At 64.4% G+C, this 23,333-nt stretch overlaps 2 protein-coding genes across 9 annotated transcripts in view; both read left to right on the top strand.

Moving 5' to 3' along the window:
• The first annotated feature begins 545 nt into the window (after positions 1-545).
• TSEN54 (tRNA splicing endonuclease subunit 54) lies at positions 546-6,838 on the top strand. Of its 4 annotated transcripts, none has more exons than XM_070060323.2 (11): positions 546-711; positions 808-972; positions 1,069-1,132; positions 1,216-1,299; positions 1,513-1,611; positions 2,701-2,753; positions 4,213-4,290; positions 4,435-5,063; positions 5,533-5,593; positions 5,878-5,994; positions 6,363-6,838. In XM_070060323.2, exons 1-11 carry the CDS (start codon positions 650-652, stop codon positions 6,511-6,513), a joined length of 1,563 nt encoding a protein of 520 aa, XP_069916424.2. In that variant the 5' UTR covers positions 546-649; the 3' UTR covers positions 6,514-6,838. The 4 variants fall into 4 exon arrangements, with proteins under 4 accessions (XP_069916424.2, XP_069916423.2, XP_089174088.1 ...); XM_070060322.2 differs by having other exon boundaries at positions 4,189-4,290; XM_089317962.1 differs by having other exon boundaries at positions 559-688.
• Positions 6,839-7,554: 716 nt separating this feature from the next.
• LLGL2 (LLGL scribble cell polarity complex component 2) overlaps positions 7,555-23,333 on the top strand; it is a 33,877-nt gene continuing 18,098 nt past the window's right edge. For 4 of the 5 annotated variants that reach the window (XM_070060318.2, XM_008250954.5, XM_008250953.5 and 1 more), the window contains exons 1-3: positions 7,560-7,698; positions 17,455-17,556; positions 18,430-18,537. In XM_070060318.2, coding sequence (XP_069916419.1) covers positions 18,463-18,537 — 75 coding nt within the window. In that variant the 5' untranslated portion in view covers positions 7,560-7,698; positions 17,455-17,556; positions 18,430-18,462. Of the gene's footprint in view, positions 7,699-17,454; positions 17,557-18,429; positions 18,538-23,333 lie in introns of all 5 variants that reach the window. The other variant, XM_051838389.3, reaches the window with a different exon arrangement.

Raw genomic sequence — 23,333 nt, 5'->3', positions numbered from 1 at the left:
TCCACGCCCCTCGCCCCTCGCGGGGGCTCCCGCGACGACCTCCGCGCGCGGAGTCGGGGACCCACAGCCGCTGGCCGGAGCAATGGTGCCACCTAGCGGACGGTGCCGGCGCGGCCCACGGGGCGGCCGCTGGGACCCCACCCTTGAGGAGGTGCCGCAGGAGGACTGGGGCGGCGCTTCAGCACCATCGTGGGCCGGACAGCGCCCCCCACCCGCGGGAACGGGCCTCAGCGCTCCCCTGAAAGGGGCCCAAGAGCCAGCAAGAACCCCGAACCTCCCCGGACCGCCCCAGACCACCCTTGGTTTGCAAAGCGCTCGGTCCCTGGAGCCCCCTCCCCTACTTGCCCAGAGCAGCGCAGGGCCGCGGAGGGGAGGGTCCCACGTGTGACTAGCCACGCAGCTCTTCCGGACGCCCATCGCTCAGGTGTCACTCGAAGGGAGCTCCGAGGGGTCCTGCGCGCCCAGAAACCTGCAAGCTCAACTCCCTAGCCCAGGGAGTCCCGGCACGTGGGGTCGGGCCGGCGCTAGGACCCAGCACAGCCGGGAGTCCGGCGGGTTCTGGGAGGCGGCGCGGGGGAATCCGCGGGCGCTAGGGCCGCGCGGAGTGCCGGCGCGGGGCGGGGCGCGCGCAGGCGCACTCGGCGGCTGCATGGAGCCGGAGCCGGAGCCGGAGCCCGCGACCGTGGAGGTGCCCGCGGGGCGCGTGCTGAGGTTCGCCGTGGGGCGGGCAGTCTGCGGGGCGGGCGCGGCTAGGGGCACGCGGGCCCCGGCCGCGCGGCGCTGACGGCGCGTCCTCTGCTCCCCCAGCGCCCGGGAACTGCTCGCCGCCCGCTCGCGGCCCCAGAAGCTGCCCCAGCGGTCGCATGGCCCCAAGGACTTCGTCCCCGACGGCTCGGCGGCCCAGGCCAAGCGCCTGCGCCGGTGTCGCGAGGAGCTGTGGGGACTGCTGGCCGAGGAGCGCGTGGAGCGCGTGTGAGGGGGCGGGCGCGCCCGGGGCGGGCGGCGGGCGGGAGGGCGCGCGGGCACTCGCGGGCGGCCCGAGACCCACGAGTCCCCGCCGCCCGGCAGGGGCAGCTTGGTGGCCGCCGAGTGGAGAGCGGAAGAGGGCTTCGTGGAGCTGACGTCCCCTGCGGTGAGCGGGGCGCCCCGGGGCAGGGGGACCCGCGCCCGCGCCCGCGCGGCCCCTGGGTGACCCTGGCTCCGGCTCCCACGCAGGGTAAATTCTGGCAGACCATGGGCTTCTCGGAGCAGGGCCGGCAGCGGCTTCACCCCGAAGAGGCCCTGTACCTGCTGGAGTGTGTGAGTGGGGCCCGGGGCGGGAAGGGAGGAGTGGGGGGCGCGGTTTCTAGCGGTGCGGCCGGGTGGCTAGTGCAGGTGCAGGTGCAGGGGGCCGGGCAGCCTGCCCGCCGTCCTGGGGGGCAGCCGCGTGCTTGCCGTCCTCTCGGTGGGAGCGCCGGTGCCACTGGAGGCAGGAGGTTGCTTCCCTGGGCTGAGCTCCGGCCGCACTTCCAGGGCTCCATCCAGCTGTTCCACCAAGACCTGCCGCTGTCCATCCAGGAGGCGTACCAGCTGCTGCTGGCCCAGGACCCTGTGGCCTTCCTCAAGTACCAGGTACCTGCCACCCTCAGCCACCCGCTGAGCCCGTGAGTGTTGGCCAGTGGGGAACCAGGCCCTGTGCCTGGGCTACGCCTGGCACAGACCAGGGAGGCCCAGGCCCTCCTGCTGGCAGCTGGATAGTGACAGGGACGTTGTGGGGAGAAGCGAGAGTCTGGGATGTTCATCTGGGTGAAAGAAGGCAGAGATGTTTGGCCTGGGGTGTTGGTGAGGCCGGCTAGCAGGGAGGGACAGGAAGTGGACAGACCTCAAAAATGAGTTGGAGGAAGAAGGGACGGGACTTTGCCGATGGACTGGACGTCAGAGTTGAAGAAGAGAATTGAGGGTCAGGCCCGTGATTTGATGGCTGAACAGCGGTGACATTGTTTTCTAGCTGGGGAAACCGGGGAGGGGAGCGGACGCGGGAGGCTGGGGTGGGTCGGAAGAGCTGGGTGTCAGAAACGTTCATTTCGAGGTGCCTGTTGGACATTCACGCAGGGAGCTGGGCAGAGGCCGAGAGTGTGGGGAGAGGTTAAGGCGAGGGACACGCGTGGGCACAGGAGCACGTGGCCGGAGGAGAGCGCGGGGCCTGGGACCTGGGGCGGTTAGGGAAAGACGGGGAACAGGAGTGGACCGAGAGTGTCCAGGGGCGCAGGAGAAGTCAGGGAGGAGGGCTGAGCTGCGTTTCCCTTTGCTGAGAGGCCAGGCAGGGTGGGGGAGACGCCCCGATTCGTCCCTGTGATACGGGGGCAGGAGACGCGACACAGAGACGGTTCTCACCCGCGTCTGGCACCGTGGGCGTGGGCACGGTTCTTTGCTGCATCCGTTGCTACCAGCTTTTTGGAACTTGCACGTAAGCCTAGAAATTGCTGCGTGTCACTCGTGCCCAGAGTAAGGCCTGGGAAAGGACAGGTACTGGAGAGACAGACCTTGCTTTGGGGGCGTGTACGATGGCGTGTGGTCCAGCCAGTCCCGGGCTTGGAAGTCTGGGGGTGTCCAGGAGAGGAGTGGAAGGGGTGCAGGAAATCTTGTATCTGCAGAAACTCTTTCGTGTGTTAAAGAGTGGGTATCTGAGCTTTTCTTCCTTTTTCTTTTTTAACCTCCGAGGTCTTCAGCCACCTGAAGAGACTGGGCTACGTGGTTCGACGGTTCCATCCAAGGTCAGCCCCTGTGCCTTCGCCCTCCCGCTCATTCCCGTCCTGGGACCTGGCCAGTGAGCCTCAGGAGGAAAGTGGCCCTGCACCTAGAGCGCAGCTCCCTGGACGTGGACCAGGGGCCCGAGGTGGAAGTGCTCTGTGGAGGGCTCGTGGGGACAGGTCCCGTCCTCGTGCTTTGTCCTGGGTCGTCAGGCGACCACTGAGCCCCGCAGCTCACTGTGTGTCCTGGGATGCAGGGTGGGACTGTGCCTGGCTCCTGGGAGGTGTGGGGGCAGATTTGCCGAGTAGGACCAAGTAAGGAATTCACAGTTGTGAGGTTTCACGTGACTCGTGCGAGGGTGGGTGTTCTCTGTCACCTTAGAATCCAGCGTTGCTAAGAGCCTCAGACTTTGACGGTATGTCGTGAAAACCTGAAGAGACGCATCCTTTACTCCCTAAGGGTGCGGTCTGGCCTAGAGAAGTAGCGCGGATGTGCGCACGCCACAGTGTTCGTGCACTAGCACTCGCTGACCACTGGCCGGTGCCAGGCCCTGGGTCCGTTGCTGGAAACGGCAAAATCACGGCCCTGCAGAGCTGGCACTTCCCCGGGAACTCCGAGTCGGTGTGCTTGGAGGTCTGTGTGTTCAGCAAGTGCAGGCGGATTACCAGGAGTGCGTCCCTCAGAGCAGGACGTCCACTCGGACTTTCTGTGAGCATGTCCTGTCTGTGCACCGGACATGACCTGTGCAGCCATGGCACTGAGTCATTTTGACTGATTTAAATTGAACTTAAATAGCTACTTGGGGCCAGTGGCTGTAGTGATAAGGGGTCATGTCCGTAGTAATATTATTAAACAAACAAAAAAAAAGGGATTGCAAAGCATTTTGTTGGTGCATTGCCATTTTTGTCAGAAAAAAAAAGCATGGAGCAAGGTTAGTGTATACATATGAGGCTGGTAGAGCTTTTAGTTTTCATTTTAATTTTTCTGTATTTTCCAAGCCTTCTGGCTCTACGTGGTTTTTCTCACCAGTGATAAATCACTTATTGCTGACTCTGGGAGTCCTAACTCCAGAGGCCTGGGGGCGTCTGTGGACCCCCTCTATGGACCCCTTGTGCAGATCCGTCGGGGCCCTGGCCAGTCCCGCTTGGGCATCAGGGTGCAGAGGTGGAGCTGTTGTCCCCAGCCCCCACGGTTGTCACCCCACAGCTCTGTCCTGTCCCCTTACGAGAGGCAGCCCCCACCGTTGTCACCCACAGCTCTGTCCTGTCCCCTTACGAGAGGCAGCCCCCACCGTTGTCACCCCACAGCTCTGTCCTGTCCCCTTACGAGAGACAGCCCCCACCGTTGTCACCCCACAGCTCTGTCCTGTCCCCTTACGAGAGGCAGTCCCCACCGTTGTCACCCCCAGCTCTGTCCTGTCTCCTTACAAGAGGCAGCCCCCACCGTTGTCACCCACAGCTCTGTCCTGTCCCCTTACGAGAGGCAGCTGAACTTGGATGGCAGCGCCCAGCTCTTGGAGGACGGTCCTGGCAAGAAGAAGAGGAGGAGTTCGAGCTCTCGGTAGTGCTCCCCCCCAAGGCCACCCGGGAGGGCTCAGCCTTAGAGCCGGCCTCGGGCGGTGGCACACAGGCTCAGGGCAACACCAGGGGCCGAGTGCAGCTCAGCCACCGGGAGCAGACGCACTGCTTTTCCCGCGTCCCTCAGGTCCGTGAGTAAGAAGGCCAAGGCTCCGGACGACTCCCTGCAGCCTGAGATCCTGGCGGCCTCCGGCCCTCCTTCCTACAGCCAGCACGGCCCACGTGTGGAGGAGAAACCCCAGGAGTCGAGCCCAGGACAGGGCCCAGCCAGCCCCTTTCCTCTTCCGGGGTCCCTGGAGCCCTGCCCTGGCCTGGCCGGGGAGGGGATGGGGTGCAGCCGGCAGAGCGGCCACGTGGAGAATGGGGTCACGGGGGCTGCTAAGCCGCGCTGGGACTTCTCCCAGATCTCCTTCCCCAACATGGCGCCAGACAGCCGCCACACCCTCCTGCCGGCCCCGGCCCCAGAGCTGCTCCCCGCCAATGTCGCGGGGCGGGACACAGATGCCGGCTCCTGGTGCCAGCAGTTGAACCAGCGGAAGGAGAAGCTGTCCCGGAGGGAGCGGGAGCAGCAGGTGGAGGCGCGGCACTTCCGGGAGGACGTGAACGCGGACCCCGAGGTGCGGCGCTGCTCCGGCTGGCGGGCGTACAAGGAGCTGCTGCAGAGGCGGCACCGGGAGAGGAGCCAGAGCCGGCCGCCGCACCTGTGGGGCCAGCCCGTCACCCCGCTGCTGAGCCCTGGCCAGGCGGGCTCTCCAGGTACCCTCTCCCCCGGCTACAGCCCGGCAGGCTTCTGACGGCTGAGGAGTCAGGATTCCGAAGGGGTGTGGAGTGGCCAGGTCTGGTTGAGGCACAAGATACAGGAGCCCACAGGGACAGCCAGATCCTCGGGTGGCAGCAGAGGGCCCGCACGGCAAGGGGGAGAGGCGGTGTGTCAGGCCAAGCGGTCCTTGAAACCACAAACGGTGACGTGGGCGCCTCTGCCCCCGGTGAGCTGTGGTCCTCTCTCCTCCCAACTCTTGGCCGAACAAGGAGGTAGAGGAAGGCTTGCTCTGTGCTCTTAATTTTGAGCACGGGGCCCTAATGGGGCCAGAATGGTCTGAGCTAAACACATGAACAGGTTCGGAGGTACTGAAAACCTAACCAGGAAAAGGGGGTGGCAGACGCAGAAATGGCGGGAGCGCGGGTGACTGGCCGCCTGCCCACCCCTGGCTCTTGCTCTCCGCAGCCGCCGTGCTTCACCACATCTCTGTGCTGCAGACAGCGCACCTGGCTGACGGAGGCGCTTGGTGAGTGTCCGAGCTGTGCTCGCGGTACCCTGCTTGCCCTGGGGGGTAGGCGGCCAGGATGTAGCTCCTGCGGTTGGTTGTGAGCTGGAGGAGCCTGCCAGGGACCCCTGCCCACGTGCCACAGCTGGTACCCATTCACGGCCAGGGCACGGGGAGCAACGCCAGGTGGGTTTAACCTGGGAGTCGGGAGCCCCTCCCCTTAGAGGACACGGCTTCCTGGAACTGGTGGTGGGCAGGAAGGGTGACGGGGACAGTCTGTGTCCTGAGGTTTCCCATCTCCGCAGGCTGCAGGGCAAGGCCGGGGACCTGGAGATCAGCTTTGATGTTTACCAGGCTGACGCCGTGGCCACGTTCCGGAAGAACAACCCTGGCAAACCCTATGCCCGGATGTGCATTAGCGGGTACGAGCCGGGCGAGCACCGCCCCAGGCTGCTGCCAGCTCTCTGGCCAGGGTGCCGATGGCCTGAGAGGAAGCTGAAGTCCGGAGAGGTTTAGTGGCCCACACAAGGTCTTTCTCCCCTGCGTTAGTCCCTGTGCAGCAGAAGGGATGTAGGTCGGTGGGATCCGTGGGCACAGGGCTCAGAATTCTCTTCCGGCCCCCTGCAGACCCAGGGCTGGGGGCTCCCCGGTGTCCAGTTTGCAGGCAGAAGAGCCCAGATGCTAGAATTCTTGCTCCCCCACCCCTGGCCCCCATCTTCCTTGCCCGGGAGCCTGGGAGGGGCTCAGAGCCCAGGATGGTCAGGTCTGAGAGCAGCCCTTGTCCGTGCAGGTTCGATGAGCCGGTCCCCGACCTCTGCAGCCTCAAGCGCTTGTCCTACCAGAGCGGGGACGTCCCCCTGCTCTTCGCGCTGGTGGACCATGGCGACATCTCCTTCTACAGCTTCAGGGACTTCACGCTGCCCAGGGACCTGGAGCACTGACCACGCGGCTGGGGGCGGAGGGGCTGCAGCCTGCCCTGGGGAGACCTGGACTGTCTGTTCTCAGGGACCATCCAGCGGCCTCCCGGGCCTGGACTCTGACCTGTGGTCTGGACCTTGGCCCTGGTGCCTGACACCACTCCCCTCCTCCCTGCCTGGCCGCTGCACGCTGCCAACGCTCGCACCCGGGATCGCCGCCTTGCAGGGACCCCCTCGGAACTCAGACCCGGGCAGAGGAGGGGGCCCAGAAGAGAGGACTCTGTGCCTTTAACGAGAGGGTGCCTGCTTCTTGCCATAAAGCCAAAGCCATTAAAAACGGATCTCTTTATTTTTGTGCGTGGTTGGATATGCCGGACAGACCCCCAGCCTCTCCTGTTTGGCCACTCACTGGGAGGCGCGCGCTTTGGGGCGGCGGAGGGAGGGCCTCTCTTCACCGGAGCGGGGCGGCTCAGGGCACAAGGGTGGCCGGGAGGCGCCGGGTCGGTTTAGTTTGACGCTGCGCCCCGGGGGTCTGCCAGCTGCTGCGGGGGGCGCAGTTCTAGCCCTTCGGCTCCCGCCTCTCCAATCCTCTCCCTGGCTTGAGCTAGAAACTCCCGCCGCTGCTGGCCTCCGCAGTGGACACGGAGGAGGGTCCTGGTTTGGGGCCCACCCCAGGGAAGGCCTCGCCCCCAGCACCACTCCTCTGCGCGGTGCGGGAGGGCGAGGCCCGGCCCAGCGTCCACCGCGGTCTCCAGGGCTCGCACCCTCGGGAGGAGCCGCCCGCGGGGCCCCTCCGGTCTGGCTGGCAGGCGTTCCGGGAACTATTTCCTCTTGCAGGAGGCGGCGGGGCACTGGGCGCGGCGTGCAGTCCTGCGGCCAGGTGCGCGCAGGTGAGCCGGGGCGGGCCGGGCGCGCCCCGCCCCCGCGCTCCCCGGGGCCGCGGATTGGCCGGAGCGCGGCCCCCGCCCCCGAGGGCGCCCCTGCGCCCCCGCCCCGCCGGCGCAGGCTGGGGGGCGGGGCGGGGAGGCGGCCCCCGCGGCGGGCCGGCTCGCCCTTTATGTAAATAGCGGCCGCTCCGCCCCCGGGCCGGCCGCGCCGGAGGTGAGCAGGAAGCGACGGCCGCCCAGCAGCCCGTGGGCCGGCGCGCGGAGCCAGCGGAGCGGCGCCGGGGGACGCCGAGGCCTCGGGCGGGGCCGGCCCGGGTTGCAGGTGAGGCGCCCGCACGGACCCCACTGGGCGGGCGGCGGGCCGAGACCCCCGGGCGGGGCGGCGCGGCGCGGGCTGGGAGGGCTGCGCGCGGGGCCGCCCGCCTGGCCCTCGCCCGGGTCGCTCGGCTCGCCTGGGAGACGGACACCTGTGGGAAGTGCCGCCGGGAACTTTTCCGTCAGACCCGCCCGCGGCGAGCGAGCGCGGTTTGCGCGACAGTGGTGGCCTTTGAGAGCGGGGGAGCAGGTGCCCGCCCGAGTGGGTGCGGGGGGCTCCGTGCGCGAGCGGGGCCGGGGACCCCGGACCCACGTGCAGGGCGCGCGCCTCCGGGCGCCCCTTCTGCGCGGGCGGCGGCTGGAGCGCGCTCCCTCGGAGGCTTAGCCCTGCCATCTGGGCTGCCTCCGGCCGGCCCTTTGTGCGTCCTAATCCTCGGGCGCAGGAAGCCGGCGGGAGGGACTTCGGCCTCGGGGCCTCTCTCGGCGCCGCGCACCTTCGGACACCTGTAGGCGACGGCCCCCGCCCCGCTTTGCACGCCGGCGAGTGGGGGGGGGGTGCGCGGCGGGACGTGGCGAGCGGTGGAAAATTCTTGCCGAGGGAAGTGTGCCTTGGTGTGCTGGACGGCTGGTGGCCACTCCGGTGGCTGGCCGCGACTGCAACCAGGACAGCAGGTGTGGCCCTTTGAGGCTCTCAGCTGAGACAGGTGAGCCTTGGGTGAGGAGGGCGGGGCTTACACTCGGCCCCCAGCCCCCCCTCCCCAGCGGCTCCACTTGCAGGTGCAGGCCGCCCCAACCTGGGCTCGGGAGACGCCTGTCACTCTGCACAGGGGATTCAGAGCGGGGAGGGAACTGGGAGGGAACGGGTGTGTCGGGGTGACCAGGAAACCCAGGTAGGAAGAACAGCTGCCGCGATGGGCTGGGGCCAGCGCCTGGGAGCCCGAGCTTGGCGTGGCTTTTGAGGGAAAGGTCTGGGTGTGTGCCAGGCGCTGGGAAGGTCGTGGGAGATTCGTCAGCTTTGGAACTCCCCATGGTGCCAGCAGTCATTGAGGCTCTGACCAAAGCCCCCTCCTGGCCTCTGAGGTTAGCCTGGCTCGGTCTGTGTGGGCCCCTGGACACTTTCCGGGGCCCCAGGTGCCTCAGTGACGCTGCAGCCCTGGTCTTCCTTGAGGAAAGAGGGTCCCATCAGTGACAGGTGGATATAACTTAATTCTAATAATCTCTGAGTAGACACGGTATTGAAAGAAGGGGGGCGGCACCGTGGCTCACTTGGCTAATCCTCCACCTGCGGCGCCGGCATCCCTTATGGGCACTGGATTCTAGTCTCGGTTGGGGCGCCAGGTTCTAGTCCTGGTTGCTCCTCTTCCAGTCCAGCTCGCTGCTGTGGCCCGGGAGTGCAGTGGAGGATGGCCCAAGTTCTTGGGCCCCTGTGCCCGCATGGGAGACCAGGAAGAGGAACCTGGCTCCTGGCTTCAGATTGGCGCAGCTCCGGCCGTTGCGGCCATTTGGGAGATGAACCAACGGAAGGAAGACCTTTCTCTCCCTCACTGTAACTCTACCTGTCAAATAAATAAAAAAGAGGCCCAGAATCCCAGGTGACCCCCATTGTTTTAAATAACGGAGAGGCCAGAGTAGGGGAGAAAGCATCAAACATCTTAGGAGGCGTGAAGATGGAAAATTTTTAATTTGCAAGGCAGAGACAAAGACCTTGAGTCTCCCCAAATGCCGGCAACAGGGGGCGGGGCCAGGCTGAAGCCAGGAGCCCGGAACTCCGTGTGGGTCTCCCGCGTGAGTGGTCGGCACTCTAGTACGTGAGCCGTCACCTGCTGCCGCCCAGGGTGCACCGTAGCACACTACTGGGCATGCAGGCCGACCCAAGCAGCTCTTAGCTGCCGCGGCACAGGCTGGCCCCAGGTGCGGTTTGAAGCCGGGCCTGTGGAGTGCTTGCTGGGGACCGACCTTGGGTCACCTGAGCCTGCTGTGGCGCCTGTCACTGTTGCCGAGAAGATGGGACGCATCATGGACAAGTGTGGCCTGGTGCATAGCAGGCACGGGAGGAAGGTGAACATCTTGGCTTCCCCAAACGAAAGCGGTGGTTGCTCAGATCTTTGGGTTGGTCCTGGGTCTTTCGGAAGAACCTGAGGGGCGAAGTGAATTTGACCCTGGCTGGCCGAGGGGTTGCAATTTAGTGACCTCTCAAAGCCTCTGCAGGTCGCTGCTTTCTTTTCTTTCCTTTTTTTTTTTTTTTTTTTTTTTAATCTTTTTTATTTGAAAGTCAGAGTTACACAGAGAGGAGAGACAAGGGTAGAGAGAGGTTTTCCATCTGCTGGTTCACTCCCCCAGTTGGCTGCAATGGCTGGAGCTGAGCTGATCAGGAGCCAGGAGCTTCTTCCAGGTCTCCCACGCAGGTGCAGGGGCCCAAGGACTTGGGCCATCTTCTGCTTTCCCAGGCCATAGGAGAGAGCTGGATGGGAAGAGGAGCAGCCGGGACTAGAACCGGCGCCCATATGGGATGCTAGCACTTCAGGCGGCGGCTTTACCTGCTATGCCACAGCGCCAGCTCCATGGTCGCCACTCTTCAGTGAGGAGGCTCACAGAGGTAGAGGCCAGGGGCCTCTCTTGGCCTGTGCTCCGGTGGCCTTTTTTTTTTTTTTTTTTTTTTTTTTTTTTTTGACAGGCAGAGTGGACAGTGAGAGAGAGAGAGAGAAAAGTCTTCCTTTGCCGTTGGTTCACCCTCCAATGGCCGCCGCGGCTGGCGCACCGTGCTGATCCAATGGCAGGAGCCAGGTGCTTTTCCTGGTCTCCCATGGGGTGCAGGGCCCAAGCACCTGGGCCATCCTCCACTGCACTCCCTGGCCACAGCAGAGGGCTGGCCTGGAAGAGGGGCAACCGGGACAGAATCCGGCACCCCGACCAGGACTAGAACCCGGTGTGCCGGCGCCGCTAGGCGGAGGATTAGCCTAGTGAGCCGCGTTGCCGGCCTCCGGTGGCCTTTGATACTTCCCTTGCTCCGTGGGAGAGTCGGGAGTGAGGGCTGATCGCAGACTTAGCTTAGAGCCCTTCCAGGGTGCAGAACCTAATCTGCCCTAGGCTCCGGCCAGAGGGTCCCTGCGTGCCCGCCTCTCCCAGGCCGGGGGAGGAGCGCATTCCTGAGTGGCTCTGTTGCCATTAAGGTTTTCTGGGAGCTCCAAGTGCCTCCTTTCAACCTCATTTGGGGGAGGGGGTGTTCTCTCCTGCCAGCACTTTCCCAAGCCCCTCCCTCCAGGAGAGAAAGTGGTGCCCGGAGCCCCTGCCCCCAATCCTGCTGGAGACAGTGTCCAGGGCTGGGTTTCCTAGGGGCTTACCCAGCCCTCTTGGAGACTGCTGGCAGCAGCTGTTGAGGCACCTGAGTTGAGGCCATAGAGGCTGCTGTGGGCTTCCTGGGCTCACCCACCGTGGGGCCCTCACTCAGGCCCTGTGGCTGTGGGGGCTGCTCCTGGGTTCGGGCAGGCATGCCCTGTTGGCTGGCAACTTTGTGGGAGACACAGTACCGGACAGGAAAGGGGACATTCCACAGTGGGGCCGCCAGCACTGCCCCCTCCCCCAGGGGACCCTCCTCCCTTGCTGTGCCTGGCCAGGGGCTTTGCCCAGCTCCCTTTGGGGTGGGCTCCTCTCCCCACTGCGCCTCTCAAAGGAAACCAGGACTTGGAGGAGCCATGCCTTCTCTTGCTGGGAGCTGGGGTGAATTCTTGAGCTAGGAGAGGCTGCTCTGTGCGTGGGGACAGGGGAGCTGCTAGGTTTCAGGAATTCAGCAGAGACCCAGTGCTCCAGGGTTTGACGAGAGGGACATCGGGCGTGGGACTCCTGGAGTCTGGCAAGCGCCACTGATACTTAATCACACTCCCGGAGCCGTCTCGCCAGGGAGCGGCTGTCCTGCAGCCCCGGTCAGAGGCACAGCCCACCAGTGTGTCCTGGTCAGGAGGCCTGGTGTGGCGACCCCATGACCCTGGCCAAGTCCAAAGACGCATCTCCGTGTCCTGGGGGGTCAGCGATGGAGAAGACTGTGCCTGGTTCATCCCTGGGCAGTCACCTGTCTGTCCACTCCCTGAACAAGTATTTATTTGTGCCTGCTGTGTGCCTGGCGTGGTGCTAGGCAACCTAATCCTGAAACCAAGCACAGGTCTCTGCCGTCACGGCACCTTCTCTCTAAAGGGAGACGGGAAGGAGGGATGTGGAATAACACGCGGGACCAGCGTTGTGGCGCGGCGGGTTGAGCTGCTGCCTGCGGTGCCGGCATCCCATGTGGGCGCCGGTTCACGTCCCAGCTGCTCCACTTCCCTGCTTGGGCCCCTGCCACTCACATGGGAGGCCCAGATGGAGCTCCTGGCTCTGGCCTGGCCCAGCCCTGGCCATTGTGGCCACTTGGGGAGTGAACTTGTGGATGGAAGATCTCCATGTCTCTCTCGCTTTCTCTGTAACTCTTTTTTGAATAAATAGGAATTTTTTAAACAATGTTTTTAAAAGAAGGTGATATCCTCTATAGCGTAAGAATTAGAGCTGGGTTTGAGAACTCCCTGGTAGGAGCAGGTTACGGGTTTAAAAGGAGTTCAAGGGGCCTGCACTGTGGCACAGCAGGTTAAACCACTCTCCTGTCTACAGTGCCGGCATCCCGTATGGGTGCTGGTTCGAGTCCCGGCTGCTGCACTTCTGATCCAGCTCCCTGCTAATGCAACTGGGGAAGCAGTGGAAGATGGCCCAAGTGCCTGGGCCCCTGCATCCGCGTGGGAGACCCGGATGGAGTTCCTGGCTTTGGCCTGGCCCACCCTTGGCCATTGTGGCCATTTGGGGAGTGAATCAGTGGATGGAAGATCTCTGTAATGACACCTTTCAAGTAAAATACCTATTAAAAAGGGGTCAGAGTGGGCCTCGGCAAGAAGGGAACATTGAACAAAACTGAGACAAAGAGTTCTTGATGTGAGGACCTGGGTGGGTCGTTGGCAGTGCAGCCATGGGAGAATGCGGCTCTCCCTCCTCCAGGAGCTGGCGTCTTCTGGAAGCTCCCTGGGGCTGCTGTTGTGATTCTGGGGCAGTAGAAGGTCCGGGAATGGGGCTCAGTTGGACAGGCCTAGGTAGCCTGCCTGCCTCGGCCCCAGGCAAACTGTCCATCTTCTCGCTCAATGGTTTTGCTTTTCCTTGTACTTGACCACTTCTGTCACCTGCCTCTCTGGAGAGCATGGTAGGTTGTCTCACAGTAGAGGACCGAAGCCCCCAGTCTGGGCGTGCACAGGGCAGGGTCGGGGTGGATGCATGGAGGGGACTCTCAGGCTGTAGGATGGCTGGTGGGGCTGGGAGCTGGCCCCACAGAGGCTCACCCAGCCTGTAGGGTACCACTTTGTCCCAGGAGAGAGGCTCTGGACTGAGCCCAACACGGGCTGTACAGATGAGTTCCAACTGAGACCTAGGTTCTCACCAACTGCCCGGGCTTGCTACCCCTCTGGGTTGGTTATTTCGAAAACAGCTAATGTTGTAAGAACCAGATGATGCTCACAGTGTCCCTAAAGTGACATCTGGCCGCAGCCCCGGGTCCCTGTATCCCTAACAGCAGTGACAGTGCCCTCTGCCCCACCTCTGCCAGGTGCCCAGCAAGCATTGAGGTTTGGTTGCTAAGCTGCTGGTGGGGCATCGGGCTTCCCGGGACTACACAGGCCGCTGAGCTGGCGCCAGCAGGAGCCGGAGGGGTCAGCAGCTGCCCCGGTGGCTCCGAGCCCTGCTGCACCGCTGCAGTTGGTAGGAGGTGCAGGGGCGGTCTCACATCCGCCACACCGGAGGCCAAAGCCACACACAGGCCTCGCACAGGATGTCGGGGAAGGGAGGGCAGCTTCTGAATCAGCCCGGACTCCTCACCCTGCGCTCCTGAGGGCGGGAGGGAGCTGTGGCAGAAGCTGGGTGCGGACTCTCCCGGCACCTGTGAAGGGACTTAGTGGGGGGCTGGCCCTTCCCACACCTGCAGGAAAGGACGGGCTCGGCTTGACCAAGCTGAACCCAGGTGCCCCAGCAGTGCCTGCAGGGGATGGGCACTGTGACCCAGGAGTCCTCCCCCTCCCCTCCCCCTCCTCCTGGCCCTTCCCACACCTGCAGGAAAGGACGGGCTTGGCTTGACCAAGCCTTGGACTCATGGGGACAGCTGAGCCCAGGTGCCCCAGCAGTGCCCGTGGGGGATGGGCACTGTGACCCGGGCATCCCCCTCCTCCCTCCACAAGCAGCCCTCTGCCTAGTACAGGGGGCTCCAGGTGGGCCCGCCCTTCTGTGGTGGTCTCTCTCTCTGCCAGTGATCTCTGCTGAGCTCTTGAGATGCATGAGGTGGGGGCAGGCAGAGGATGGAGGAGGAAGGCAGGGCCTGTCGCTGAGAGGACGCCGCCTCTGGGCGTCAGGGTGTGGGGGACCTGCCCGAGCCCCTGGGACTGTTGTGCCCGCCGGCGCCAGCGGTGGTGATGGAAGCGGTGAGAAGAGACGGAAGTTGCGGGACCAGTGGCCACAGGGAGCTTTCGGGCTACTGCCACGCCCCAGGCACAGAAGCCGCAGGGGTCAGCAGCAGCCGGAAAACAAATAGGACTCCGCCACAGCTCAGCACGCTGACGGCACACTGAGGCGGGGGAGAGCGGGGAGGGTGGCTCGGAGGTTGTTGGTCGGGTCACACACGTGGTCGGGTCACACGGACGCCGTCACGGGCAGGGATGGGGTCTGGGAGAAGCTGGGGCGAGGGCAGCGGTAGAGAAGGTGTTTCTTGGGCAGCCCCAGGAGTGGTGCTGTGGCCCCGCGGCGTCCCCAGTGACTGCCGCGTTGGTAGTCACTTCTCCCACGCCCCTCGGTAGGAGGAGCACTGGAGAGGAGTCTGGGCATTTGCCAGGCCGGCCTCAGGACAGCCCCACCGGGTCAGAACCCTCGAGCCCAAGGTCTCGCAGCTGCTTCGCCTGCCTGTTTGCTTGGCTCTCCGGCCTTCAGACCTGGCTGATCCACGCGGGTTCCTGAGCGGCAAAACTGCCAACGGGTCGCGCAGGCCCCACCCTCGCCCCGAACGCCGCCTGGGGCGTCACCCTTCCTCAGGTCCCCTTGTTGTCCACCCTGCCTGGGAGGCAGAGAAACCAGACAAAAATCGCTGCTAACCGCTAGCCCTACGAGCCTCTTCCAGGGTGTGCGTCTCCAGCAGGTCCTGCCTGGCTCCCGGATCTCATGTGAGTGTCCAGGTCACCAGGAAGTCTCTGCCCTCTCCGTGGGGACAGGTGCTCAACCCCTCGCCTGTGCTGGTTGCTGGCCAGTGGGTTGGTTCACTTTCCCCGTAGCTTAATAACCAGCAGGAGGCTGGGGCGAGCATTTGTGGGGCTAGATGGGCGCCCCATCCACTGGTTCACTACCCCCCAAGTGCCCTCAACAACTGATGCCAGAGCTGGGTGCTCCATCCAGGAGCTCCCGCGGGTGGCAGGGTCCCACATCCTGGAGCCATCGCCGCTGCTGCCCCAGGGTGTTCGCTAGCAGGAAGCTAGAACCCAGAGCGAGGCCGGGACTCCCACCCGTGAGGCGGTGGTGTCTTCACCACCAGGCCTAATTCCACCCCACGGTGTGAGCAGGGCGTCATGTTAACAGAAGGCGCAAACCCTGCGGGAGCACAGGGAAGCCCTTGGGAGGGGACTTCAGATGAGCTGCGTTCCAGACAGAGTGGGTGGGGCCGGGGGGAGCTGAGCAGGTGGATCTGGTGTGGGGGGTGGGCGGGACAGCCTACAGGCCCTGCTCAGGACTGTCAGAGCTCCTTGTGTGCCCCGCAAGCCCCGCCTCCCACTCGTCTCCATCCTCCCGGAACAAGCTCGTCCCATCTTCAGGCTTTGTGCCTGTCACTCCTGCCCAGCTTGCTGTGCCCTGGAGTCTGACCGTGTGGCCACCACTTCCTGCCTCTCGCTCTCACCTCTGCACAGTGAGTGCTCACCAGGGCAGTAGGATGCGGCAGTGACTAAAGGACTTGAGTAAGAATGAGAAAGCCGCAGCTTGCAGGAGGCTTCGCGGGTAACCAGCTGACCAGAGGAAGAATTAACCTGTTTGCGAGTTGACGGCGCGGCCGACGCTCAGGAAGGCAAAAGAGGGCGGAAGACGGAGAGTGGGAAGGGACGGTCCAGAGCCCTTCAGCCGCCCCAGCCTGGGCGCTGCTCTTAGCATCTTGATTTTCTTGGTGGCCCCAGTCGGTCGCCGCTGGAAATCATCCCATGCACCTGCAGTCCCGGGATGGGGCCTGCTCCGTCCGCCGTGAGCGCTGTGCCAGCACTCCCCCTACTCCTCCTTCCAGGGGACCGTGCAGGGGGAAGCACCTCTGTAGGGGAGCTGTCTGTGCAGCGCAGGAGGCCGCAGGCTAGGCTCGGCTCGGAGGGGCTGAGCTGTGATGGTCAGGCCCTGGCCTGTTGCACCTCGCCTGGGGCTGTCTTCCCTGCATTCCCTGTCTGCCTCCAGGAGTGGGCCGGGGAGATAGGATCTGCTCCACACCAGGCCGCTCTGGGCCTGGCTTCCTGAGGTTCCACCGCAGGAAACTTGCTTGTCTGGGGTGGGTGGTCCTGAGGGGCTGCCTGGAGGTGAGTCCAGCCAGGCCCAGACCTGTCCCCTCGTGTCCTCTGAGAAGAGGTGGCACTCGACTTGGGCAGTCACTTCGCGCTCCGGGGCGGATGTGGGCCTGGCTCTGGGCTGAGGGCAATTGTGGGAATGTGTCTGGGCGGGGCCTGCCTCCTGATTGCAGGGTGCAGTCGGGCACCCTTTGACCTGTGCTACCCAGAGCTCTTAGAGTTGGGGGGTTTGCAGACCTGGGGCCAGGCCCAAAGGCTGTGGCTTCCTGCTCGGTGACCTTGTATGGTCGCCCAGCTGCTGTGGGCTTTGCCTCGTCATCTGTCCCCAGCCTGCTTACCTGTCAGGGGGCTCCCGGGTGCGTACGCGCGCCAGGAGTGCGAGCAGGTAGAGAGGTACCGTGTTGCCCTGGCTGCCTGGACTTGGGTCTGCTCTGCATTGTTTGCTTCTACGAGAGCAAAGGGGCTGCGCCTGTGCCTGGTCTGCAGCAGGTGCTCCCAGGGGCCTTGGGGTGAAAGGCGGGTGCTGAGTACGCCTGCCCTCCTGGTGTGTGTCTGCATCCTGTCTGCCGCCCTCCTCCCGGCACCCCCGCCCTCATCTTGGTTGTGGCCTCTGAGCCTGCGTGGGGTCCTTGGCCATCTGTGTTCCTCCCTGGAGTCTGCAGGCCCCTCTCCTGCTCCAGGGAGTCACTCCCAGCTTCCTCTGGCTTCTGACCCAACTGACCTTAGCCCCTGGAAGGGGGAGGGGCTGCCAGAGGAGCCTGCCACCCTCCCCCACGGCTGGAATGCACAGAGGCGGAGGCTGAGATCCCTGCTTCCTGTCCCGGGAGCCTCCAGGGCTTTGGTGCTGTGGGGCCTCAGGTCAAGTGGGCACCTGAGTTCCCAGTGAAGTGGGAGGCTCCCGCACTGGTGGGCTGCCCCCAGACCTGAAGGCACAGACCTCCCCCATCACACCCTGGCCCTCTGGGGGTGTCTGCAGGCTGTGCTCTGAGGGTGGTCATGGTGTTTGGTTTGGAGGTGGCCTGCGGGAGTGCAGCTTGGTGAGCCCTGGTTTGCCTAGGAGACACCCCCACCCTGTGATGCACCCGCACACCTGGGTGTGCCTCCAGGAGCTGCGGGGGGGGGGCGGGGGGGGCTGTTTTAACAGAGTCTTGGCCTGGTGGCTGATTTAGTTTTGTCCTGCCTCCCAGGAAACCACACTCTTCAAGGCTTCCTTCAGGCCTCAGCTTGGAAGACCCCCCCCCCCCTTGAGACCCGTGTCCCCCTCCGTGCCCTAGTGACTGTGTTCCAAGGTGAGTGGGTCCGTTGCCTTCCCCCTAGAGCCTCGCGCTGAATGAATGAAGCCATTTCCGAGCCCCGTGTTTCCCGGGGACTGGCCTGGCTGGCCGTGCCCGGCGGGAGGCCACGAAAATGGAAACTGGAAGCCGGAAGAGGAGCTCAGTTGGTCCTTCCCCCGCGTGATCCAGAAATAGCTTCCCCTTGGGTGGGGGTTGCATCCTTTGGTGGGTGGTCAGCTTGGGAGCCTTGAGCTGGTTTTCACTGGGGGCGGATTTCTCTCCCCTGAGGATTCCCCGCTTGGGCCCGTGGGAAGGGGAGCCTTGTTGAGTGCACCCCCTCAGAGCCCCGGGGTCTGCACCTGGGAAGCCGGAGATGCAGATCTGCAAGGTGCTGGGGCCGCGGGAGCCCAGCGGCCTGGTGGGATGGGCCGGCACCTTCACCTGACTTCCTCCTGTTGGGGGCAGCCCCCCTGCGGTTAGAAGAATCTGCCCAGGTGCCTGAGGGTGCCACTGGGCTGGGGCCTGGAGCTGCCCCAGGCCTGTCCTGGAGCCCCGAGAGGCAGCTGCACAGGTCCCCCCACTCTGGAGAGAGGCCCCGGACGTTTCCCTTTCTGTTTAGCCCAGTTTTATGGGTTTTTTAGAAAACAGGGTAACAATTAAGCTAATTACCTTGGGGCCTGCTGGCCCTCCCCGTTCCTATAAAGCCAGGCTGAATGGCTTCCTCCCATTAGGAGGCCACCGGTGGAGAGGGCAGGCCCGGCGCTGGGTACAGGGGTCTCTCGGGGAGGCCTCTGCACGGAGCAGGGTGAAGCTGGTCAGGCCTGGGAGAGGGGCCGAGGGGCCCGCGTTCCTGCCGCCCGTGCTCCAGGGCCCCTCCTGTTTCCCCAGGTCTCGGCGGGGGTCTGCGGCCAGCCCAGGAGGATGAGGCGGTTCCTGAGACCCGGGCACGACCCTGCGCGGGAGAGGCTGAAGCGGGACCTGTTCCAGTTCCACAAGGTGCGTAGGCCGAGCGGGGTGGGGCGCGTCACGGTCTGGGCCGAGCGCTCTCCTGGGAGAGGGCAGAGGAGCTCCTGGTGCCGAGACCCCTCGTTCCACGGCCCTCACTGGCGCATGACCCCTCCACTCCACCATCTCTAAGCTGGGGACGACGCCTCTGCCCCGCCCACCTCGTCACAGGCCTGTGGGGAGGCTCGGGGTTAGAGATGAAAGGATCTCGGCCAGCCACGTACAGTGATGATGATGATGATGATGATGATGACCACCATGATGACCATGTCCCGGTGAAGCCAGGGCCCCAGGGCCCGGGAGACACAGCCATGGCTGTTCCTCCTCCTCAGATTGCCCCCTGAGGAAAAAGCCACTCTGCCTGCAGTCTGAACCAGGCTTCCTGATTGGGGAGGGGCATCCGGCACAAGGAGCCAGGGTTGGCATTTGGCTACCCCGCGTCTGGAGCCTCCCAGAAGCCCCTCAGGGCTTCCCCCGGGGGCCGGGCCTGGAAACAGATGCACAGCGTGGCTCATTAGCTGCTCCTCCATGGTTGGGGGTAATTAGCCTGCCCACCTCCCTTTCATCCCTCAGCCCCGAGGTGGACTGCGGGAGAGGGACCCGGGCACACGGCGTGGGGAGCCTGACTCTGCTGGGATCTTCAGGTTGGGCTCCCTGCTCCTCCCCTCCCCCCAGGGTGTGTGAGACTGGGAAAGGCCTGTCCCTGTCCCCGGTGGAACTCAGGGCTTCCTCTTGGTTGTCTCGTTGGCTTGAGACGTGCAGAAGTGGCTTGCTTAGGTTCCAGTCCAGTCCTGCTCCTTAAAAGCGGGGAGACCGTGCCCGTCGGCTACACCCCAGGCCTGTTGGGATTGGGTGACGGCGGTGCTGGGCACGGAGGTCCAGGGATGTTAGGTGCTGGGTTGGGGAGTGGGGGGAGCATCCTCTAGATCTCTGTTTTGGCAAGGGTGGGTCACGGGTCCCAGTGTCCCCTGCCATTTCCCCCTGGTCTCCGCCCATGGGAGGTGTCACCCCTGGAGTTCAACGGGGAGGCCTTTGCCAGGCTTCTTTGATTTGGGGCTCCCCAAAGCGGAGGGTGGCTGTTGAGAATGAGGGATCTTGGGAAACAGGCCTGCTCTGTGAGTGCCTGAGAATCTGCATTCCGCTGGGGCCTGGCTGTCCACCCCCCACCCCATGCCTGCAGGGCCCCGATGATGCTGGGATCTCTAGGAAGTGACTCAGGAGGGGAAGGGACCTTGAAGCCAAAGATTCCAGCAGAAACCAGACAGACAGGCCCTGCAAAGGGGGATGAGCCCCTGCCCCAAGGTGTGAGGCTGGGTGGGGCAGAGGTGGAGTCTCCGCCCCCCACTCCTGGATTCCCACCGGTGGTCTGCTTCTTGACCGCCCCAGCCCCAGGCCCAGGCCCCTCCTGCCATTCACATGCAAGCACCTGCTGTTGGTGCTGCCCAGAGCTTGGCTGTGGAATCTCAGATAAGGGCAACTTTGGGACTTGGGGTGGGAGGGGCCACTGGCTTGGAATTCCTTGTAGGGAGGAAGGAGAGAGGCTGAGGAGGAGAGTGGTGGGGCCCTAAATGTGGGAATGGAGGGCGCAGCCAGGTCCTGGAAGGACTGGGACCCTGCCCGGTCCTCCCGGGCCAGCCTGTCCCTGGCCGGAAGCTTTCTGGGAACTGTGGAGCAGAGGGGAGGCCGCCTCTTGGGAGTTCAGGTCGCCCTGACACTGGAGCTGTGGTGGGATTGGGTTGGGGCAGTTTTTACTCATCCAGGGAGGCCGGTGAGCTCAGAGCAGTTAGGAGGTGTCATGTGAGGGGACGGGACCCAGCGCGAAGGAGGCCCGGTGACCTCTGGGGCCAGCTGTGTGGTGGGGACAGTCGTGGGCGTTGCAGGATGTTGGCATCCCTGGGCCCTACCCACGTGATGCCAGTCGTGCCCCAGCCCCATGACAACCAAAACTGCTTGGCGCCAAGCGCCCCGGGGTGGGAGGGCTGCTCCAGGTGAGGACCCCTGGAATAGGGAAGTACTAGAGACGTGGGATCGATGAGACCTGGCGATAGCGTGGGGTCCATGTCCTGGCCGGTGGTGGTGCGGGAGGGCAGGTGTGAGGGGAATCGGCAGGTTTTGACCCGGACGGGAATAGCAAAGCGGTCTGCACCTGTGGAGGGGTGCTTTGGCCAGCGGTCAGCGCTGACCCCAGCACTGGACTGCCTGGTTCCCCGGCAGGGCGGCCTGGGGCGGTCACGCCCATCTCAGATGGAGACGGAGCAGGAGCTGGCCCTGTCCTCCATGGGGACTGAATGAGTCAAGCAGAGAGTGAAGGGCCAGGCGTGGCCGATGGCTGTGGCAGTGTCAGCAGGGCTCCAGCTGGTGGGAGGTGTCACCTGGCTCCAGGTGGAATTAGGGGAGCCCAGGAGCTCGGGTGGCCTCACATGTGGGGACATGCCCACGTTAGGTGATTCCGGCCATCTCCGGTCAGGTTATCCTGGGCGGCCAGGCCTCCAGGTGCTGTGGAGGGGACGGCTGTTTATTTGAAAGGACGAGTTACAGGGAGAGACAGATCCTCTGTCTGCTGGTTCACTCCCCGAATAGCTGCAAGGGCCAGGGCCGAGCCAAAGCCAGGAGCTTCTTCCCGGTCTCCCACATGGGTGGAGGGCTCAGGTACTTGAGCCGTCCTCCACTGCCTTTCCCAGGCCTTTAGCAGGGAGCTGGGTGGGAAGTAGAGCAGCCAGGGCATGAACCTGTGCCCGTATGGGACACCGGCGTCGCGGGTGGCCCCTCGGCCTGCTGTGCCACAGTGCTGGCCCCTGAGCCAGCTTCTAAACTGGACCTGGTGACTTTTTCACTCCCCACCCCCGACACACACACACTGGGAAATGCCTGAGAGCAGCAGGTGGCCCCAAGGTCCCCGAGAGCAGCGTGCACCTTGGCAGGAGCCGGGACCCAGCCAGAGTCTTTGATCTCTGCCAGGGGCCGGCCGGGTGCCAGGCATTGGAAGGGCAGGTGGGGCAGTGGTTCTGCTTCCTTGCTGTGTGCCAGTGCACACGTTACTTAGCCTCTCTGTTTGCTCTGTTGAGTGGCCTCCTGGCCGTCCCTGCATCAGGGCTGCTGTGCTGAGTGAGCTTAATGCTCCAGTGGTGCCTGGCGCCCGGCCAGCCGCAGGCCAGGGTCTGTGTCGCCATGGCTCCTGCTCCATCCTGCGAGGACGCACAGAGCGGTGTTCTCACCCTGCGGGCGAGGCTTGCACAGCCTGAGTGTGGCCGGGGCCGGGGCAGGGGGGGGCGGGCGCACAAGTTGTATAAGATGGGCTGTGTGGCCCTAGGTGGGTGGCGTCACCCCTCTGAGCCTGTGATGTCGTGGTTTGCTGGGGTGGGGTCCTCAAGCCCTTTGCAGAGATGGACCCACAGATAAGTCAGCCTTGAGGACCTAAGAGGGGGACGTGGGAGCTGGGCAGGAGAGGAAGTGACTCAGGAGGGGAAGGCGACCTTCACGTCAAAGGGAAACCCTTCCTTGAGCACTGCTCCTCGCGGGGTGAAGCAGCCACACCCGGGGGCCCGTGGGTCCTGCCTGGGCTGGGCCCTGCCTGGGCTGCACCAGGGGGCCCCAGGCCTGGAACCCCCAGTGTGCTCCTGCCTGGCTGCCCTGGGCCAGGTGGTTTTGTCTTGACTTTTGCTTGGCCAGGCCCCTGGTGTCAGGTGACAGCCACACCGGGAGGGCCAGGCTGCTGCCACCGCCAGGAATCTGAGCTGACCACACCCGGTATCTGCAGAGCCGCCCAGCCAGCCCGGCGGGTGTGCCTCATTGGCCCTGGGTGGCCTCCTGGGACCCTGGTTCCCATCTTCCCACCCCGTGGTGGTACCGGGAGCTCCTCGGGTCCTTGCTCCTGAGAGCAGGGTGAGGGACCCCGCTGTCTGGGACGGGCGGCCCTTGCTCGCCCCTCCCCCCGGGGGAGCTGCCTGGTGGGTTGCAGCAGGAGTTGCTGCCCGGTGGCGCCTGCAGATCTTCTCTCCCAGCTCCCCATCAAAGGAGTGCATTGTTCTCTCCTCCCTCGGCAGAGGTCACCCGAGCCAGGGAGCAGGATGGGGCAGGGCCAGGTAGGCTGACGCCAGGGTTCAGGAGGTGGTAGGAGGGTGGCCCAGTGGCTGCCAGGCTTCGGTCAGCCTCCTGGTTTGAACTGGAGCTGCAGATAGGAGGCCCCGGGTGTGGGCCCACCGGGCCCTGATCTTTCCCTGTGCCTTGGAAGGCCCAGGAAGCAGCCTTGGGCTGAGCCCAGGTGGGGGCCTCCTTTACAGGGGGCCACATACGCTTCTCCTCCCGGAGACCTGCAGCTGTCCCTGAACCCTAAACAAGAGGTGGGGACCTTGTACTCCAGGCTGTTAGGGGACAGCCGGGGCAGGGCTTCAGTGTGGCACTGGCCTCCCCAGGACCTGGGGCCTGTCCCTTGCTCAGCGTCTGCTCCCTGGCTCCTCCCCAAGCCCACATGCCTCCCTGGGCCTGGAGCCCTCCCTAGAATTGCTTCAGGCATTTGTGGGCCCCCCCATCCCCATTCCAGTCCCCGTTGTCTCCTGGGCACCCCGCATTTGACCCTCATGTGGACTCTGAAGTTCACGCCCCTCACGTTACTCTTGGGGGAGCCTTGGCCCCTGCAAGCTGACAGCTTGGAGAAGATGCCCCGTGGGACGCGATGGGGAAGCTGAGGTGGCGGCCGTGGGGGCCGAGGCCTCTGCGCCAGGGTGGGCTGTGCTTCCCTGTTCAACCTGAGGCCCGCTTCAGTAGCTTTTCCACCTCTGGAACAGAAG

The sequence above is a fragment of the Oryctolagus cuniculus genome, chromosome 17 (assembly GCF_051225735.1).
Source record: "Oryctolagus cuniculus isolate XC-2025 breed Fujian yellow rabbit chromosome 17, ASM5122573v1, whole genome shotgun sequence".
Taxonomy (NCBI): domain Eukaryota; kingdom Metazoa; phylum Chordata; class Mammalia; order Lagomorpha; family Leporidae; genus Oryctolagus; species Oryctolagus cuniculus.
This window is presented reverse-complemented; position numbering and strand designations above follow the sequence as displayed.